At 42.2% G+C, this 22149-nt stretch overlaps 1 protein-coding gene across 1 annotated transcript in view; it reads left to right on the top strand.

Annotated features, from left to right (window-relative positions):
• LOC137347208 (contactin-associated protein-like 2) overlaps nucleotides 1-22149 on the top strand; it is a 1554138-nt gene that overhangs the window by 935188 nt on the left and 596801 nt on the right. Inside the window, exon 13 of the mRNA XM_068011439.1 lies at nucleotides 14667-14823. Coding sequence (XP_067867540.1) covers nucleotides 14667-14823 — 157 coding nt within the window. The remainder of the gene's footprint in view (nucleotides 1-14666; nucleotides 14824-22149) is intronic.

The following is a 22149-nucleotide window of genomic DNA, read 5'->3' as shown; positions in this document are numbered from 1 at the left end:
ATCTCCGGACAGTGATGTGAGGCGGAATGTGAGTCGGAACACTGGTGTGGAGGGCGGAGCAGGTAAGTTCCTCAGTGCGGGGTGGGGGGAGGCTATGAGTGAGGTCAAACTATTTTAATTGGTCTCGGGGATGGTGGGAAGGGATAAAGATTAAAGTTGTGAACTTTGGGGGGGGGGGCGGAAGGTCAGGTGCACAAGGTAAGTATTTTACAGGGAGTGTTTGGTCATTGAGGGGGTGGGAGAGGGGCTTGAAACTTTTATTATTTTTTTTCAATAAAGTGTAAGTCTCTATTCCTTTAAATATTTAAATGAAATATAAGGGCTGGAAGCCCTTTAAAAACGGCGCCAGCGCCTGCACAGTGGCGCCAGACACCATTGCCAGGAAAGAAGCGCCCTCCCCTCCACGTCACAGGAGGGCAGTCCACCCCGGCCATGTAACTGAGCCACCGCGTTTAATATCGTAGCGGCTCTGTGGAGTAAATCCCGCACATGCGTGTCGCCATCTTGGAAGCTTGCCACTCTCATAGGAGAATCTTCTCATCCCAGGAATCAGTCTAGTGAACCTTTCTTCCACTCCCTCTAAGGCAATTATGTCCTTCCTTAGATAGTCAGACCAAAACTGTGCACAGTACTGCAGGTGTGGCCACATCAAGGCCCATATAATTTTAGTAAGAATTCTTTACCCTTATACTCCAATCCCTTCATAATAAAGGCCCATATACCATTTGCTTTCCTCATTGCTTGCAGCACTTGCATGAATAATCCTCTGAATACCACTCTCTCACCATTTGAAAAATATTCTGTTTTCCTATTTTTCCTTCCGAAGTGGATAACTTTATACTTCTCCACATTATATTCCATCCACCATGTTCTCACCTATTCACTTAACCTGTCTATATCCCATTGCCGCCTCTTTGCATCTTCCTCACAGCTTACTTTCCCACCCAACTTTGCATCATCAGCAAACCTGGATACATTACACTTGGTCCCCTCATAGAAACATCGAAACATAGAAAATTTATGGCACAGAAGGAGGCCATTCAGTCCCTCGTGTCTGTGCTAGCCAAAAAAGAGCGATCCAGCGTAATTCCACTTTCCAGTTCTTGGCCCATAGCCTTGTTGATTACAACACCTCAGGTACATATCCAATTACTTTCTAAATGCGATGATGATTTCTGTCTCGACCACCCTTTCAGGCATTGAGTTCCAGACCCCCACCACCCTCTAGGTGAAAATAATTCTCAACTCCTCTCTAATCCTTCTGCTAACTACTTTAAATCTATGCCCCCTGTTTATTGAGCACTCTGCTAAGATCCTTCCAATCTACTCCATGTAGGCACATTAGAATTTGATGAACCTCAGTTAAATCTCCCTCAGCCTCCCCTGCTCCAAAGAAAACAAATCCAGCCTATGCAATCTTTCCTCAAAAGTACAACTCTCCTTTCCTGGCAACATCCTCATAAATCTCCCCTGTACCTCTCCCATACGATTACATCCTTCCTGTAATTTGGTGACCAGAACTGTAAGCAGTACTTTAGCTGTAGCCTAACTAGTGTTTCATACAGTTAAAGCATAATCTTCCTGCTCTTATCCTCTATGCCTTGGCTAAGAAAGGAAAGTATCCTGTTTGCCTTCTTAACTACCTTATCTACATGGCGACAAGAGCAGAGACTGTAGGGAGGATGAGCAAACTGACCACAGCACCGTGGTACAGGGAGCCATTCAAGTGGGAGGAGAAAAGAGAAATGTAGTCGTAATCGGGGATAGTATAGTTAGGGGCATAGACACTGTTCTCTGTGACCAGGATCGAGAGTCCCGAAGGCTCTGTTGCCTACCTGGTGACAGGGTTCGAGATATCTGGGTTGCAGAGGAACTTGGAGTGGGAGGGGAAAGATCCAGCTGTCGTGGTCCATATAGGTACCAACCATATAAGTAGAATGAGGTTAGAGGTTCTGTTGAGGGAATATGAGCAGCTAGGGGCTAAATTAAAAAGCAGAGCCAAAAAGGTAATAATCTCTGGATTACTACCTGATCCACGAGCAAATTGGCAAAGGGTCAACAAAATTAAAGAGGTAAATGCATAGCTCAAAGATTGGTGTGGGAGAAATGGGTTCGAATTCGTAAGTCATTGGCACCAGTACTGGGGAAGGAGGGAGCTGTCCCGATGGGACGGGCTCCACCTGAATCATGCTGGGACCAGAGTCCTGGCGAATCGTATAACTAGGGCTGTAGATAGGGCTTTAAACTAAATAGTGGTGGGGCGGGGGGGGAGGGTTCAGTTGCATGGAAAATCAGGAAGTTAAAGGAGAAGGTAGGAGTGCAGGTTAGTGGTGAGGCTGATTGCTACCAAACTGCAAGAAGTATACTGGTTAAACCAGAAGAGAGAAATAATAAACAGGCGAATAAACCATCAGTGCTGAGGGACAGGTTAGGGGGTATAACCCAAATAAGAGTTCTATACACAAATGTGCAGACTGTAAGGAATAAACTAGATGAACTGCAGGCGCTAATTCAAATGGAAAATTATGACGTGGTGGCCATTGCGGAGACGTGGCTGCAGGATGGTCGGGACTGGGAACTAAATATACCTGGTTATAAAGTTTACAGGAGGGACAGGGAAAATGGCAGAGGGGGTGGAGTAGCCTCACTGATTAGAAATAATTTCACCTCATTGGTGAGGGAGGATATAATGAGGGGAAAGCATCCAGTGGAGACCTTATGGGTGGAATTGAGGAACAGAAAAGGACCTAAGACTGTAATAGGTGTTGTGTACAGACCCCCTGGTAGCAGTTCTGAGGTGTTAGATTGTATAAATGCACAAATTAGGCAAGTGTGTAACAAAGGCAGAGTAGTATTAATGGGGGATTTTAACTTACACATAGATTGGGAGAGGCAGACTAGCACCTGTCAGAAAGGTAGTGAATTTTTGTAATGTGTCCGGGATAGTTTCCTACAGCAATATGTCCTAGATGTAACAAGGGGACATGCAATTAGTTATGAGTAATGAGCCAAATTTAATTAGTAGCCTGTGTGTGAACATTTATTAAATAGTGATCACAACATGATCGAATTCAAGGTAGCGTTTGAAAGTGAAAAGCACGAATCAGTTACTAGAATTTTAGACTTGAGTAAGGCTGACTTTACTGGGATGAGACAGAGACTGTCCACAGTAAACTGGGTAGAGATGTTTATGGGTCAAACAACTGAAGAACAGTGGAGAATATTTAAAGAAACATTTAACGAAATACAGAGCGAGTATATACCCCTGAGAGGAAAAAGCTCCACTTCACAGAAAAAAACAGCCATGGACAACTAAAGAGATTAGGGATGGCATAAAACAAAAAGAAATGGCTTACAAAAATGCAAAACGCAGCACAGATCCAGCCGAATTGGATCGATACAAAGACCAGCAAAGGGTCACAAAGCAGCTTATAAGAGCTGCTAAAAGAGATTATGAAAGGAAACTTGCAATGGACATCAAAATCAATAAGAAGAAATGTTATAGTTACATAAAGGGAAAGCGGGTGGTCAAGAGCAATGTCGGCCCACTAAAAGCTGAATCTGGAGATATAGTCATTGATAATGGGGAAATGGCAGACATGTTGAACAATTACTTTGCCTCAGTATTTACAGTTGAAAAGGAGGATAACTTGCCGGAAGTCCTGAAAAAATTAATAGCCGATAGGGGACAGGGACTTAATACAGTTAACGTAAGTAAATCATCAGTAACATGGGTCAATAAAGCCCATATGAAGAAGCTGGTTTCATCTGAAAATATTTAAAGGATATTAAATGGAATCACATACAGCAGGCTATTTTATCTAACAATCTATTCATCTTTATTTTGTCAGCACAGCTAATAACTGGTAAAGGAGTAGGTTAGCAGTGAAGCAGTTCCCCAGAAATGAGTTGAAGAAGTGACTGGAACTGAAGTGACGAGACAAATCCATATTCTGGAAGGTGTCATTAAACAAATTGCCATTTGTTTTTTAGAAAAGGCTTTCCTTTCAAATGGATAAACATAGTAAAACCTTACCCGACAAGGTGGGCAACGGCTTTCTCCCTCTGAGAAATAAGAGTGTGAACTTTAACAAAACAGGAGAAATCAGGCAGTCATTCTATAAAATTGCACTGTCGAGCAAATGAGATATGGGTTTTATGCCTGCGCAGTATTAAGGGAAGAGTGACAATTCATCATATCTCATTCACATGTGGGGAACTTGGAAATAGCTTTATTTTATATATAATCTGAGTGCTTTATTAATCATTGCAATTTGATATTATGCTACAAAGTTAATTGTAACAGAGTGTTGTTGATGGCACTAAATTCAGTTGCAAATGCACACAAATTGAATGTTTTCGAGAAAAGATAGTCAAACACTGTAATTCCCTGTCATTTGAAAGCAAGAGAAGAATTTTATTGCTGTATTTCGTCACTTTTGGATTAACATTTTCTTTCACTGCAAGCGGTTCAAAGATTTGAAGGGAGGCTGACAGATTTTATTATTTAATTCCTATCAGAGACAGCTCTTGTGAGCTGGAGAGCTGGTGACACTGATTTCAAAAATGCAGCAATAACTTTGAATCCTGACAAGAAAATGATCGTTCATACAACATTGACATGTGGTCTTAGGATCAGAGATTGGGCGCTTCCAATGGAGAAATGAAGCTGTCATTCACAGACTGAAATTCACTGAATCAATACTTGTGTCTGGTTCCTCCTTGTGCTTTTCTTACTCCATTGTTCTGTTGAACATCCTTTATACAAGGGCCCATGCAAGTCATTTTTGTAGCAAAGAAAATGCCAAAACTTGAAGGGGAAGTTCAGCATCTCACAGACTATGTCAGTGTTATTTTCATTTTGCGCTCCATGCCAGCCTTTCTCCCTTTTGACCTACCCGGTCTGCTGCTGTCGCAGTGCACCAAATGTGATGCTATTGCTGAAGATGTGCTCATTCACCGGGGGGTAAATTTAACTTTCATCATCTAGCAAAAGATGGATGATGGCAAATTGGCAACCCATTTAATGCCTAACCCAGTTTTCTTTTCCAATGGAAGTGTAAAACAGGCTGCCAATTTGCTACCACCCACTTTTTGTCTGACAATAAATATTAAAATTACTCCAATTTTCTCCAAGATCGAATATTGCACTGTGACAAATCACTTGCCCGAACCATATCTTATTTATTAGACATGTTGCATCCCATCTATGTTGTGGGGCTACACCAATGTAGTGAGACTACAAAAGGCAATGAATTCACAATATTCATATTGGAGGAGGTTTCGGAGCACAACTGGCAAGACAGAAGCAACTAGCTGTACACAAGAACATGGCTGTGAGAATCCTTCAGATGTACTCCTGCCATAGCATTAGCAGGACTCCACTAAAAGTGCAATCAACCACATACAGCAAGTCATGGCTGATTGTTATGACCAAGACGGGAGTAATGCACTGTTAATTCAGTCCCACTACTCCACAGGTCACAGCATACCAACTAAAGTTTCCCATCTACCAAAGAATAGCCAAATTAAACACTGTATTTTTCTCCCCAGAATAAAGCACACCAAACCAGGTTTCTTTAAACAACAACATTAACTATTTATTAGAAAATAAATAATAGGTCTTAACAATTAACGAGATAAATCTATATATTAAAAAAAACTCCTTAATTCCTTAACCCACATACACATACATTCAAAAGAAACCGGTTAACTGGGGAAAAAGGATTTTTGGTTTACAGCTCTTTCTTAGGAATAGAAGGAATAATAAAAATAATTAAGGTTTATGTTCTGTTAGGATGTTTTCAGTATGGTGTGGTGTCCCAGAGTCGAATAGTCGGATGCTACTCGAAGTTTCTCCAGGCGAGATTGATGAACAGTCTGTGATGGGTAGGCGTTCATGGCAATTTAACTGCAGCAGGCATCACATAGGTCTTCCATCGGGGTGTAGCAATAGGTCTGCTTGGGTTTTGATGCAGCAGTCTAGCAGTCGAAGAATTCTTCATATTTCAGGATTTCTTCGGACACAGAAGGCAGCAGGAATCTTACTGTATGCTGGAATTCTTCAGAGACAAGAGGCAACCGGAACCTGCCACCTTTCAAATGCAGGATTCCTTTTCAAGAGATGCAAGTCTCCTTTACAGAGAGAGGTAACACTTTCTGGGTCTTTTCTGTCTTGCTCCAGGCAAGTCAAAACAAAGATTTTAAATGCCTGCCCTTTGTCCAATTCACAGACTTTTTAAAGGATCCAGGGTGAAAAAAAAACCTTCCTGAACATGGTCACATGTCCAGACACAGTGTCTCTTGTTCTTCAAAAAAACTGCTCTGAGGAAAGGTCAAATCCCTGTGGTTTCCTTGAAATTGCTGGACTTCCTGTCCTTGTACAAGTTCAAAGCACACATAAAGTTCAACTGTTGTTATGAACTTCCTTTCAAAACATTGCAGGAATTCCAACTATTTTCAGGTCAGTGTCCACTGAGCAGAAAAATCCTTTACTCAGTTTTTTTTTTAAACACACAGAATTCTAAGTTTTCTTTTTAAAACAAAACACTTGTAACATGATCATTGATATTTATGTAATAGTCTTATGGGGAAGACCCTGTTTTTGAGGCAGGGAGCCAATCCAGACCATGAGGTGTTATCTCTACCTGTGAAAGTTTCCTCAAAACTTAATCTTCAACCTCAACTTTGATCACCATCTGCATCTCTTTGTAATTAGCACATTAGGATGTTTTGCTATGTAAAGGTCCTATATGACCATAAATTCCAAAGTGAACATGAGTGGGCTGTAGCTTTCACCAGGCTTTTAGGAAAATGGTACAGGAAGTGAAGAAATACAAGTAGTGTCATGCGTCAAAATAAAAGATAAGTATTGCTATGGATTATTGGAGCTATCCACCTGTTAATGTGTTTATGGCATATTGATGAGGAAATTCAAAATGATGTTATATGTAAAAAGCTTCATGTGCATTAAATGGATTTTTATGACAATGAGGAGGAAATTATGAAGGAATGAACAAGAACCAATTTCAGTCTTTAAATTCTGTGCCAAGTAGATTGTGATAAGATGCATGCTTTTAGAGCTGATAAAAGAGGTAGCAAGATGGGCATGTTCAGGGAGAGAGTTCCAGGTTCCATGCTGAAGGCTCTGATATAGTTCATGAAGTGGAGAGAGGGATGCACAGAAGGCTAGAGACGGAAAACCCAGAGGCATAGGGCATTGAATTGGAGCAGGTTGCGGAGGCGGAGTATGGCAAGGTAATGAAGTTAAGTTTAAATAACAAAAGCATGGATAAGGATTTCAGTGGAAGTGAGGTGAGGAAGGGCAGAGACAGTCAGTTTTGCAGAGGTGAAAATAAGTGTGCTGGATGGATAGGATGTGCGATTTGAAGCTCAGAGTCGAGCAGGACATTTAGCAATTTCATAGCAATTGTAATGAAATACCAACTTTATAGTTGCATTCTTTGTGGAAAAATAAGGGCTTAGTCAATTTCAGTCAACCCCAAAGCAGGTTGAAGGATTGAGGCAAGTTTCTAATTTCCTGGAAAATTGCTGAATTTTCTTTCAGCAAGAAATTCAATATTTCTTGACATAAAAATGAACATTGGAACTGAGGAACGTAGGAGCGGGATTAGGCCATTCAGCCCATCGGGCCTGCTCTGCCATTCAATTAGATCATGGCTGATCATCTACCTCAATGCTACTTTACCGCGCTATCCCCATATCCTTTGATGTCATAAGTATCCAAATAATTATTGATTTCTTTCGTGAATATGATCAATGGTTGAGCTTGCACAGCCCTCTGGGGTAGCGAATTTCAAAGATTCACCACCCTCTGAGTGAACAAATTCCTTCTCATCTCAGTCTGAAATGGCCTACCCCTTATTCTGAGACTATGTCCCCTGGTTCCAGACCACCACCCCCCCAGCTAGGGGAAACATAATAACTACATCCACCCTGTCACGCCCTGCAAGAATTTTCTAAGTTTCAATGAGATCACCTCTGATTCTTCGAAACTCTAGAGAATACAGTTCCTTTTTCCTCAATCTCTCCTCATAAGACAATCCCGCCATCCCAGGGATTAGTCTGGTGAACCTCTGTTGCATTCCCTCTATGGCAAGTATATCCTTCCTTAATTGAAGAGACCAAAACTGTACATGATACTCCAGGTGCAGTCTCACCAAGGCTTTATACAATTGCAGCAAGACTTCTTTATTCCTGTACTCAAATCCCCTTGCGATGAAGCTCACCATACCATTTGCCTTCCTAATTGCTTTCTGCATCTGCATGCTAGCTTTTAGTGACTCATGAACAAGGACACCCAGGTCCCTTTGGACGTTAACACTTCCCAACCTCTCACCATTTAAGAAATACTCCATCTTCCTGCTTTTTTCGACCAAAGTGGATAACTTCACACTTATTCACATTGTATTCCATCTGCCATGTTCTTGCCCATCCACTTAGCCGGTTCAAATCCCCTTGAAGTCTCCTTGCATCCTCCTCACAACTTACATTCTCAACTAGTTTTGTGTCATCAGCAAATCTGGAAATATTACATTTGGTCCCCACATCCAAATCATTTATATAGATTGTGAACAGCTGTGGCCCCAGCACTAATCCTTGCAATGTCCCACTGGCAACAATGTGCCATCCTGAGAATGACTCATTTATTCCTACTCTCGTTTTCTGTCTGTTACCCAATTCTCAATCCATACCTGTATATTACCCCAATCCTATGTGCTTTAATTATGTTTATCAACCTGTATGGGACCTTATCTAAAGCCTTCTGAAAATCCAAATATAACACATCCACTGGTTCTCCTTTATTTATGATACAACTAACAAAAAAACTCCAACAGGTTTGTCAAACATGATTTCCCTTTCATAAATCCACATTGACTCTGCCCAATCATATCATTTAGTTCTCAGTATCTAGTTATCACATCCTTTATAGTAGATTCCAGCATTTTCCCTACTACTGACGTCAAACTGACGGGTTTGTAATTTCCCACTTTCTCTCTCCCTCCTTTCTTAAATAGTGGGGTTACATTTGCATGGCTAACTTCGATACATAAAAAAAAAACTTGTATTTGACTATGGGGAGGATCCATGGAATTTTTATAAAATATGAGGGGGACCACAGAAGCAATAAGGTTGAAAACCCAGAAACAGACACAGGAAGTTGGCATGCAGGAACAGCAAGCAATTAGGAAGTCAAATGCTGACCTACGTGGAAGAACACAAACATGTGTGGGCTAGGCAGTGCTGATCTTGCCATGCCAGCCATGCATGGTGCGGATCTCCAGCAGTGTGTTAAAAGTCGAATAAAGACAAACCTGACTCTCTTGTGCGCAGACTCCATTCTCACCATCCACCAGTGAGCGGCCACCCTGGGTCCCCGTTAACTTGACAGAGGCTGTACATTTGGAATTCCTCCGCCAATCCTTGAGGTCTCTCCATTGTTATGGGCCCACTTCTCCTGCAAGTGGAAAGAGGTAGAGAGTAAGAGCTCGCAGGAAGAGCGAGAGAACAGTTTTGCGAGTGGCAGCCCATTTTCCCCTGCTGGGGTTTCCGACATGGCTCCTCCCCACGTCCTCTCTCAGGGGATGTAATGAGGATGAGCTGTGAAAGAAGGTGGCCTGTTGCCAAGATGCAGCCATGCATCTGGCAGGATGTGTTGATGCCTAACCCCCTTTGCCATCACCTTTGTGGTGACTCCCTCCCCATGTCGCACTGCCTCCCATGTAGTAACATACAAGTCCTAAAGAGGAGAAAGGTATGGAACACTCAACTTGGCAGAATGAAGGAGGTCATTCACTCCCTTCCTGCACTGCAGCCATGTTCGGTGGAGGGGGGGGGTGGGGGGGGTGATCATTTTTGGCCATAATTTTTCAGTCTTCCTTAGACTCAAGGGTGGTGCCAGAGGTTTGGAGAATTGCAAACGTTACACCCTTGTTCAAAAAAGGGTGTAAAGTTAAGCCCAGCAACTACAGACCAGTCAGTTTAACTTTGGTGGTGGGGAAACTTCTAGAAAAAATAATTCAGGACAAAATCAATAGTCACATGGACAAATGCGAGTTAATTAATGAAAGCCAGCATGTTTAACAACTTGTTGGAGTTTTTTGAGGAGGTAACAGACAGGGTTGATGAGGGCAATGCTGTTGACGTGGTGCACATGGACTTTCGGAAAGCGTTTGATACAGTGCCACACAACAGATTTGTGAACAAAGTTATAGCTCAGGGAATAAAAGGGACAGTAGCAACATGGATATGAAATTGACTGAGTGACAGGAAATAAAGAGTAGTGGTTAATGGATGTTTTTGGGCTGGAGGGAGGTTTATAGTGGAGTTCCCCAGGGATCAGTGTTGGGACCCTTGTTTTTCCTGATATATATTAGTGACCTAGACCTTGGTGTACAGGGCACAATTTCAAAGTTTGTAGATGATATGAAACTTGGAAGCACTGTGAACTGTGAGGAGGATAGTGTAGAACTTCAAAAGGACATAGACAAGTTGGTGGAATGGACATTCAGGTAGCAGATGAAGTTCAATGCAGAGAAATGTGAGCTGATTCATTTGGTAGGAAGAACATGGAGTGACAATATAGAATAAAGGGTACAATTCTAAAGGGGGTGCAGGAACAGAGGGACCTAGGTGTATCTGTGCATAAGTCATTGAAGGTGGTAGGACAGGTTGAGAGAGTGTTGAATAAAGCGTACAGTATCCTGGGCTTTATTAATAGGGGCATAGAGTGCAAAAACAAGGATGTTATGTTGAACTTGTATAAGACACTAGTTCGGCCTCAGCTGGAGTATTGCGCCCAGTTCTGGGAGCAGCACTTTCGAAAAGATGTGAGGGCATTGGAGAGAGTACAGAAAGATTCACGAGAATGGTTCCAAGGATGAGGAACTTCAGTTATGAAGATAGTTTGGAGAAGTTAGGACTGTTTTCCTTGGAGAAGAGAAGGCTGAGAGGTGATTTGATAGAGGTATTCAAAATCATGCGGGGTCTAGACAGAGTAGATAGGGGGAAACTGTTCCCACTTGTGAAAGGATCAAGAACGAGAGGACGCAGATTTAAACGATTTGGTAAGAGAAGCAAAAGTGACATGAGAAAAACTTTTTCACACAGCAAGTGGTTAAGGTCTAGAATGCACTGTCTGAGAAAGTGGTGGAGGCAGGTTCAACTGAAGCATTCAAAAGGGACTTTGGCAGTTATATGAAAAGGAAGAATGTGCAGGGTTATGGGGAAAAGGCAGGGGAATGGAACTGCGTGAATTGTTCTTTCAGAGAGCCGGTGCGGACACGATGGGCCAAATGGCCTCCTTCCGCACTGTAACGATTCTGTGATTATGTGACCCCATGGCTGCTGACCTCCTTTGTGATCTCTTCTTTCCTTTCCTGGGGAAGAGAACCTCCTGTGTTTCCCTTGCAGCCTGTAGGGGAATCTCTAGGGAGGCATCGCTAAAGTTTGGGGTCACCCGGTGTCTTGCCTCTGCCATAATGTGCCGTCCTTCTCCAGGGTGGGGGTGGGGGTGGGGGGTGGGGGATAGTGGTCCAGGAGTCACTACCATGTCAGGTTCAGCACTGATCAGAAAACAGTAAATCACCCAAAGGCTGCAATGCAAGCAGGGCTGCTAGGCTTTAAATACAGCGCCAGCACCTGCTCTGGAGTCTTCTGACACTGCAATCAGTGCCCCGGAGCCAGCCACCATCATGCAATTGGACAGGCGCCGCACCTCCATCATGATAATGCTGTGTGTTCACGGTCGGCCGGCCACACACGTGACGAGCAGCAACAGCGCCAGGTCCATCACCGGGATTCATGACAGAGTCACTAAATTCAGCCCACTGTGTGCAGTTTTGGTGTCCAAATCTAAGGAAGGAAATACTTGCCTTGGATTCGGTACAGCAAAAGTTCTCGAGATTGGTTCCTGGGTTCCTGTCGCTGGATCAAAATCCTGAAACTCTCTCCTGAAGAGCATTGTGGGTGTACCTGCACCATGTGGACTGCAGTGGTTCAAGAAGGCAGCTGATTTCCTGTTAACTTTTACTTTTAGTAGCTCACATCTGGGTTCACACTGGAAAGAAGCCAACATTAAGATGCCTGCAGAGGCATGTCTTCCACTTGAGTTAAAATATTGTCAGAAGACTTCATATATATAGGTGTACAAAATCATGAGAGGTATAGACAGGGTGGATAGCAAGAAGCTTTTTCCCAGAGTGGGGGATTCAATTACTAGGGGTCACGAGTTCAAAGTGAGAGGGGAAAAGTTTAGGGGGGATATGCGTGGAAAGTTCTTTACGCAGAGGGTGGTGGGTGCCTGGAACGCATTGCCAGCGGAGGTGGTAGACGCGGGCACGATAGCGTCTTTTAAGATGTATCTAGACAGATACATGAATGGGCAGGAAGCAAAGAGATACAGACCCTTAGTAAATAGGCGGCAGGTTTAGATAGAGGATCTGGATCGGCGCAGGCTTGGAGGGCCGAAGGACCTGTTCCTGTGCTGTAATTTTCTTTGTTCTTCTTTGTTCTATTAACTAGATGCATCATCTGTAGGAGGCAAGAGTAGAAATCAGCAGAGGCAACACTTTTGAACTCTTTAAATATCTCCCTTCTCTATTATGCTACACAGTTGGTCAAAAAAATGTTCAGTGACCCACAGTTAATCTCGGAAAAATACAACAAGCTGTAAGCATGTATATCTATATTAAGAACTGAACCATATGTATAGTTGGTAAATACTGAGGAAACAGCAAAGGGAACATTCAAACTCATTCTTCATACTTTGCACAATGTAATTGGGAAGTCATATGTTTCCCAATATATTCTTTTAAAAATTGTTTTAAAGAAGTCTCTCTAACAAAACATCGCAAAGCCTGTCAACACGTCGTACTGAAATAATTGAAAATTCCCACAGTAATGCCTCAGGTAGCGCATTACTAGCAATAATGCTGATTTAATATTTCATGCATGTAAAAGCAATCAACTTGAGTACTTGGTGTTGAATCTGAATATATTTCTTCTTATCATTTGAAACAAGTGTATATGTGTACATGAGCACTTCCTGAAGTTTATATATGATACATTGGGTGTCTGCATGGTATCTGTCTACAGTGCTGTCTAGAAGCACTTCCTGATTGTTTCAACCTTCAGCTTCAAATCATCCACAGTTTCTGATTGGGTTTCAATAAGGTTCCTATAATATTATTTTCTGCAGCTTTCTCAGTTAATAGCACTTTCGTCTCTGAGTTAGCAATTTGTGGATACAAGCCCCACTGCAAGCGCATCATCTTGGCTGACGCTCCAGTACAGTACTGAGGTAGTGCTGCATTGTTGGAGCTGCCATTTTTCAGGTGCGACATTAATCTGGGGCCACTTCTGCTGACTCAGGTGAATGTAAAAGAGCTCATAGTCACAATTTCTTAGAAGCGTACAAATTTTTCTTGTGTTCTAGCCAACATTCTTCCCTGAATCAACACCACTGAAAACAACTGATTCGGTCATTCATTCATATTCTGTTTATGGAATTTTGCTCCGTACAAATTAATTGCCAAGTTTTACAACTTATGATATTGACTACACATGAAAAAAGATAATTCGTTGGTTATAAAGTGTTTTGGGATGGCCCAAGAATGAAATAAATTTATAAAGGCAAATACTTTTATGATATCTTAAAGCACTTAGAGCCATACATTTTAGTGATTCAAATATATTTAGCCACACTATCATTATAGAGTTCTCAATTTACAACACTATAAAATAATGATCAGATGCTTTATAATTTTTCAGTTGCACTTATTAAAATATCCTTGTGTCATCTGTTTTTAAATACTTGACCATTTTTATCAGCTGTGCTGCAATGCCGTGATGAGGGTCTCCACATGATGGTCCATTTTCAAAATACTTGAAAAACTTTCAAATTTGTATAGAGGGTGGGGAAAAGTGTTTTTTATTAGTGAATGAACATCAACTCAAAAATAGTTCTGAACATGCTTTGAGAAAATCTCACTATTAATTGTGCACTCCTAGCCTATGAAATTACTTTCCTATTCTAACACAAAAGTAATGTCTGAACTAGGGCATGTTTCAGCTGAAAAACAACTTCTGAATTTCTCCTGTAAGCAGTCAAAGTTTCACTCCTGTGAGTTTGTGGGAGCATAGGAACAGCAGTAGACCATTCAGCCTGTCAAGCCTGTTCTGCCATAGCTCCACCTTGGTTCCACAACCCTTAATAAATTTGCCTTACAAAAATCGAGCAATCTCTGTTTTAAAATGTTCAATTGATCTAGCCTCAACAGCTTTTTGAGGGAAACATTTCCAGAGCATCCTAATTCCTCAATTATTTACTGCCTTGCAAATCTCCAATCGAGTATTTTCCGCATGTCTCTTAAAACCTTGAATTTTGGCTCTCAGCCTTGTAATATTGCATTTGTGAATTTATATGTTGCAGGACTTCTCCATAGCATATACCCTAATGCAACAAGCTTGGTTCCCAAAGAGTGTAATGTAATAACAATGGAGTCAAATTTTGATATTAGCTTTGCAAAAAATTATTATTATTTGATGCTAACTCAGTGAAAATGTTTCTGGTAGGACTGTCAAGAAAGGCTTTAGCAGTTAATTATCAACATTTATTTAGTGTGTCTGTGATGTTAATTTTGCAGCTGGAAATCCATATACTTGGTGGATAGGAAAAGGAAATGAGAAGCATTATTACTGGGGAGGTTCTGGTCCAGGAATACAAAAATGTGCTTGTGGGATTGAGCGGAATTGCACCAATCCAAAGTATTACTGCAACTGTGATGCTGATGCCAAACAGTGGTGAGTAAATTCACCTTATCACATTTTTTGTTTCATTTTGCGGCAATGACTTGTAATTTTACTGATAGCAGAATTCACAACTCAAACATGTGAAATTCCCAATTCTTCATGTAAAGTGTGTGAATTGAGATCCTAAATGCACACTGCCCCAGTGATTCTTTATAGACTTGGCATAGGTTCTTTTAAAAGAGTTTCATAGCTAAAGAAAAAAATAATATCTCTATAGTTGATATTGACATTCTGCTCTCCTTCTCAAATTTCTCCCATTCTTTCCTGAAAACAGACACACATTGGGGTACAGGGTCACGGGGTTAGGGATTCACATTTGGGCATGGGCTTGCATCAGGGTACAGGCTCGCATTTGGGTCAGGGTATGGGCTCACATTGATTAACACATGGGAATATGATATTATTACCATCACAGAGGCATGGCTGAGGGAGGAGCAGGACTGGCAGTTCAATATTCCGGGGTATAGAATCTTCAGGCCTGACAGGGGAGGGGGTAAAAGAGGAGGTGGCATTGCACTGTTGATCAAGGAGTCAATTACTGCAATAAGGAGGGATGATATCTGAGAAAGTTCCTCAAATGAGGCCATATGGGTAGAACTTAAAAACAAAAAGGGGGCAATCACTTGGCTGGGAGTGTACTACAGACCTCCAAACAGTCAGGGAGAGGTAGAGGAGCAGATATGTAGGCAAATCTCAGAGAGGGGTAAAAATAATAGGGTAATAAAAGTAAGGGATTTCAACTTCCTCAATATCAACTGGGATAGTCTTAGTGCAAAAGGCTTAAATTGGGCGGAATTCTTAAAATGCATACAGGAGAGCTTTTTGAGCCAGTACGTAGAAAGTCTACAAGAGAAGGTGACCCAATCCTAGGGAATGAAGCTGGACAAGTGGTAGAAGTACCAGTGGGGGAGCATTTCGGGGATAGTGACCATAACTCTGTAAGATTTAAGGTAGTTATGGAAAAGGACAAAGATGGACAAAAATAAAGGAAATTGGGGGAAGGCTGATTTCAATATGATAAAACAGGATCTGGCTAAAGTGGACTGGGAGCAGCTACTTGTAGGAAAGTCTACATCAGACCAGTGGGAGTCATTCAAAGAGGAAATAGTGAGAGTTCAGAGCCAACATGTTCCCGTTAAGGTGAAGGGTAGGACCGACAAGTCCAGGGAACCCTGGATGTCAAGGGATACAGAGGATTGAATAAGGAAAAAAAAGGCTTATGGCAGATTCAGAGCGCTGAAAACAGCGGAGGCACTAGAGGAGTGTAGAAAGTGTAGGGGGGTACTTAGACAAGTAATTAGGAGAGCGAAGAGGGGACATGAAAAACACTGGCAGGCAAGATAAAGGAAAATCCCAAGACATTTTATAAGTATATTAAGGGCAAGAGGATAGCCAGGAAAAGAATAGGGCCCATTAGGGACCAAAGTGGCAATCTGTGTGTGGAGCTGGAGAACATAGGTGAGGTTTTAAATGATTAATTTTCATCTGTGTTCACTATGGAGAAGGACGATGTCGGTGTTGAGATCATTGACAGGGATTGTGATATACTTGAACATATTAGCATTGAAAGGGAGGAAGTATTAGCTGTTTTAGTGGGCTTAAAGTGGATAAATCCCCAGGCCCAGATGAGATGTTTCCCAGGCTGTTATGTGCGGCAAGGGAGGAGATAGCAGGGGCTCTGACACAAATTTTCAAATCTTCTCTGGCCATTGGAGAGGTACCAGAGGACTGGAGGACAGCAAATGTGGTACCATTATTCAAGAAGGGTAGCAGGGGATAAAGCAGGTAATTACAGGCTGGCGAGTCTAACATCAGTGGTCGGGAAACTATTGGAAAAAATTCTGAGGGACAGGATTAATCTCCACTTGGAGAGGCAGGGATTAATAAGGGATAGTCAGCATGGCTTTGTCAAGGGGAGATCGTGTCTAACTAACTTGATTGAATTTTTCGAGGCAGTGACTAGATGTGTACATGAGGGTAAAGCTGTTAGCATTTGATGTAGTCTACATGGACTTCAGTAAGGCTTTTGATAAGGTCCTGCATGGGAGATTGGTTAAGAAGGTAAGAGCCCATGGGATCCAGGGCAATTTGGCAAATTGGATCCAAAATTGTCTTTGTGGCAGGAGACAGAGGATGATGGTCGAGGGTTGTTTTTGCAAGTGGAAGCCTGTGACCAGTGGTGTACCGCAGGGGTCGGTGCTGGGACCCTTGCTGTTTGTAATGTATATTAACGATTTAGACATGAATATAGGAGGTATGATCAGTAGGTTTGCAGATGACACGAAAATTGATGGTGTCGTAAATAGTGAGGAGGAAAGATTACAGGACAATATAGATGGGCTGGTAAAATGGGTGGAGCAGTGGCAAATGGAATTTATTCCTGAGAAGTGTGAGGTAATGCATTTTGGGAGGACTAGCAAGGTAAGGGAATATACAGTGGATGGTAGGCCTTGTTGTACATGTCCATAGATCACTGAAGGCAGCAGCACAAGTAGATAAGGTGGTTAGGAAGGCATATAGGATACGTGCCTTTATTAGCCGAGGCATAGAATATAAGAGCAGGGAGGTTATGATGGAGCTGTATAAAACGCTAGTTAGACCACAGCTGAAGTACTGTGTACAGTTCTGGGCACCACACTATAGGAAGGATGTGATTACCCTGGAGAGGGTGCAGAGGAGATTCACCAGGATGTTGCCTGGGCTGGAGTATTTCAGCTATGAAGAGAGACTGGAAAGGCTAGGATTGTTTTCCTTAGAGCAGAGAAGGCTGAGGGTGAACCTGATTGAGGTATACAAAATTATGAGGGCATTGATAGGTTAGATGGTAAGAAACTTTTCCCGTAGCAGAGGAGTCAATAACCAGGGGACATAGATTTAAGGTAAGGGGCAGGAGGTTTAGAGGGGATTTGAGGAAAAAATATTTCACCCAGAGGGTGGTTGGAATCTGGAATGCACTGCCTGCAGGGGTGGTGGAGGCAGGAACCCTCACAACATTTAAGAAGTATTTAGATGAGCACTTGAAACACCATAGCATACAAGGCTACGGGCCAAGTACTGAAAAATGGGATTAGAATTGTTGGGTGCTTGATGACCAGCTCAGACACGATGGGCCGCAGGGCCTGTTTCTGTGATGTATAACTCTATGACTCTCTGACTCTATTGGGGTTACAGGCAAGGCTCATGTCGGGGTATGGGCTCGAGTCAGGAGTCTGAGCTCAGTTCGGGGTTATGGGTTCAGTTGGAGGTTATGCGTTCGGGTAAGGGTTACGTGCTCAAGTTGGGGTTATGGGTTCAGGTTGGGGTTACGGGCTCGGATTGGTGTTACGGGTTCGAGTTGGGGTTATGTGTTTGGGTCAGGTTTATGAGTTTGAAGCAGGCTTACATTCTCGGTTTGGGGTTATGGACCTGGGTCAGAGTATCAGCTCAGGTGGGGTGTAGGAGCGCGGTTCAGGGTTATGGGCTCGGGTTGGGATTACGGGCTCGGGTTGGAGTTACGGGCTTGGGACGGGGTTACGGGCTTGGGACAGCGTTACGGGCTTGGGTCAGGGTTAGGGGCTTGGGTCTGGATTACGGGTTCGGATCGGGGTTACAGTTTCGGATCGGGGTTACTGGTTGGGGTTGGGGCTATGGGTTTGGATCAGTTTTATGGTTTAAGCTCGGGGTACAGTCTTGGGTCGGGTTAAGTATTTGGATTGGGATATGGGTTTGTGTTGGGATATGGGTTCAGGTTGAGGTTATGGGTTCAGCTCATGGTATGGGCTCAATGTAGGTTAAGAATTTGGATAGGGATACAGGCGTACATTGGGTATAGGCTCAGGTCAGGGGTACAGGCTCACTTCAGCAATGGCCTCAGGTTAGGGTTAGGGGCTCGGGTCAGGGGTCGGGTTGGGCTTACGAGATCACATCGGGTTACAGACTCAGTTTGGGTTAAGGATTTAGATCAGGGTATGGGCTTGTGTTGGGTACAGGCTCGGGTCAGTGGTATGGGCTTGGGATGGGCATGGACCCAATATTTAGTTACAGGCTCATGTTGGGGTAGAGCTCCGCAGATTACAGTACCTCACCCAAATGCCCATTCTTCTTGTGTAAGCCTATACAATGTGCCAGTTAATTATTTAACTTTGGAATGCAGAATGACCATACCTGAACCAGTTTTCACCTGATATATTCACATATGAAACAATAGAATTTGGGTGTGCCTCTATATAAATTACTAAAGTCTAGTGCACAGGTAGAAAAAGTAATTGAAAAGGCTCATGGAATGTTGGCCTTGGAATTCAAAATGTACAGAATCTTGGTCAAATCCCATCTGGAGTACTATATTCAGTTTGGGCAACAAATCTCAGAAAATAAATATTGGCCTTCAAGGGGGTACAGGACAGATTCACCAGAATTATGCAAGGACTTAAAGAGTTAAATTATGAAGACAGGTTTCATAAAATTGGTTTGTATTTCTCTGAGTTTAGAAACCTGAGCAGTGATCTACCTCAAGTGTTTAAAACCATGAAAGGATTTGATAAAACCGATACAGGAAAACGATTTCCTCTTGTGGGGGAATCTAAAACAAGGGACATAATCTTAAATTAGAGCTATGTCATTTCAGAGAGAAATCAGAAAGCACCTTTTCACACCAAGGGAGTGGAAATCTGGAACTCTTTCTCCAGAAGACTGTGGATGCTGTGCCAATTGAAATTTTCTAGACTGAGATCAATAGAGTTTTATTAAGTAAGGGAATCAAGGGATATGGAACAAAGGTGGTTAAATGTAATTGAGGTGCAGATCAGCCATGATCGGATAGAATGGCTGAACATGCTCACAGGCTGAATGGCCGACTCCTGTTTGTATGTTCACACTCGCTTTCCAGTAGGTTTACTGCATAGTGATCATAAATCACTGGCTTTTTCCTTCTGGTCTGTAGCTCAGGAGATCAATTGTAGTGTCCCTGCTGAGATTAACTAAATTGGCCCAGAGCAGAATTAAATCAGGTGCTCTCCTGCGTGTATGGTCTAATACCAATAGTTCACTGGATCATGAAGAAAATAGATATTTTGGTATTCTTCCATGAATGCATTATAATTTATTAAGACATCAGCGTCTGTGAAATGTTAGTCACAATTCACCATAAATAGTAAGAAATCCCATAGCATTAAGATGTCAGCTTTTTCTTTCATTTCGCTCTGTAAATTCTTTCAAGATAAACTAAAAACTGTTGCAAAGTAGTTAAAGTATGAAGCAGCTGCTTCATGCAGGTCTGTGTAATATATATTTTATTTCCATGAAGTTCCAGGATCATCATTCGACAAACAAACATATGAATTAGGAGCAGGAGGAGGCCACTCGGCCCCTCAAGCCTGCTCCGCCATTCCATAAGATCATGGCTGATCTGATTGTAACCTCAACTCCACATTCCCACCTACCACTAATAACCTTTCACCCTCTTGCTTATCAAGAATTTATCCACCTCTGCTTTAAAAATATTCAAAGACTCTGCTTCCATTGCCTTTTGAGGAAGAGAATTCCAAAGACTCACAACACTCTGAGAAACAATTTCTCTTCATCTCTGACTTAAATGGGCGACCCCTTATTTTTAAACAGTGACCCGTAGTTCGAGATTCTCCCACAAGAGGAAACATCCTTTCCACATCCACCCTGTCAAGACCCCTCAGAATCTTATATATTTCAATCAAGTCGCCTCTTACTCTCCTAAATTCCAGTGGATACAAGCCTAGCCTATCCAACCTTTCTTCATAAGACACCCCACCCATTCCAGGTATTAGTCTAGTAAACCTTCTCTGAACTACTTCCAACGCATTTACATCCTTCCTTAAATAAGGAGACCAATACTGTACACAGTACTCCAGATGTGGTCTCATCAATGCCCTGTATACCTGAAGCATAACCTCCCTACTTTTGTATTCAATTCCCCTCGCGATAAGCGATAACATTCTATTAGCTTTCCTAATTGCTTGCTGTACCTGCATACTAACCTTTTGTGATTCATGCACTAGGACACCCAGATCCCTCTGCAACTCAGAGCTTTGCAATCTCTCACCATTTAGATAATATGCTTCGTTATATTCTTCCTGCCAAAATGGACAATTTTACATTTTCCCACATTATACTCCATTTGCCAGATCTTTGTCCACTCAATTCACCTACCTATATCCCTTTGTAGATTCTTTATTTCCTCTTGACAACTTACTTTCTTACCTAACTTTGTGTCATCAGCAAATTTAGCAACCATACCTTCAGTCCCTTCATCCAAGTCATTTATATAAATTGTAAAAAGTTGAGGCCCCAGCACTGATCTCTGTGGCACACCACTTGTTACATCTTGCCAATCAGAAAATGACCCATTTATGCCTACTCTCTGTTTTCTGTTAGCTAGCCAATCTTCTATCCATGCCAATATGTTACAACCTACACCATGAGCTTTTATTTTCCGCAATAACCTTTGATGTGATACCTTATCAAATGCCTTCTGGAAATCTAAGTACAGTACATCCACCAGTTCCCCTTTATCCACACCACATGTTACTTCTTCAAAGAACTCCAATAAATTGGTTAAACATGATTTCCCTTTCACAAAACCATGTTGACTCTGCCTGATTACCTTGATTTTTTCTGAATGCCTGCTACAATGTCTTTAATAATCCAACAATCTATGACAGATGTTAAGCTAACTGGCCTGTAGTTTCCTGCTTTCTGTCTCCCTCCCTTTTTGAATAAAGGAGTTACATTGGCTATTTTCTAATCTAAAGGAACCTTCTCCAAATTTAGGGAATTTTTGGAAAATCAAAACCAACGCATCAACTATCTCACTAGCCACTTCTTTTAAGACCCAAGGATGAAGTCCATCAGGATCCGGGGACTTGTCAACATGCAGCTCCAACAATTTGTTCAGTACCACTTCCCTGGTGATTGTAATTTTCTTGAGTTCCTCCCTCCCTTCCATTTCCTGATTTACAGCTATTTCTAGGATATTACTTATATCCTCTATGGTGAAGAGGATGTTTTCTCTAGTATAGATTTTCCCACTAGGCCTCCAATTAGGCATCAGTTGGGCACTGATCAACTGTTAATGACATTGTTATATTTGATTTTGGAGGGCCAGCTTCATTTGCATGGTGTGGTCAAATTCTCAGCCCATATTGGCCCCAGCATTGGGAGCTTTCCATGGAGGCAGTAAATAATTTTTGTTACGACCAGGTGAGAAAGGTGTCGAGGGGTTCCTCTCAGCCTTCACCTAGTCTTACCATGACAGGGTTTAATTTTTTTTAAATACCGTGTTTTTAGCTCCCCCTTGGTGAATCCTTG

Source organism: Heterodontus francisci, chromosome 2 (genome assembly GCF_036365525.1).
Source record: "Heterodontus francisci isolate sHetFra1 chromosome 2, sHetFra1.hap1, whole genome shotgun sequence".
In the NCBI taxonomy this organism is placed as follows: domain Eukaryota; kingdom Metazoa; phylum Chordata; class Chondrichthyes; order Heterodontiformes; family Heterodontidae; genus Heterodontus; species Heterodontus francisci.
Note: the sequence above shows the minus strand (reverse complement) of the source record. Positions and strands in the feature narration are given on the sequence as shown.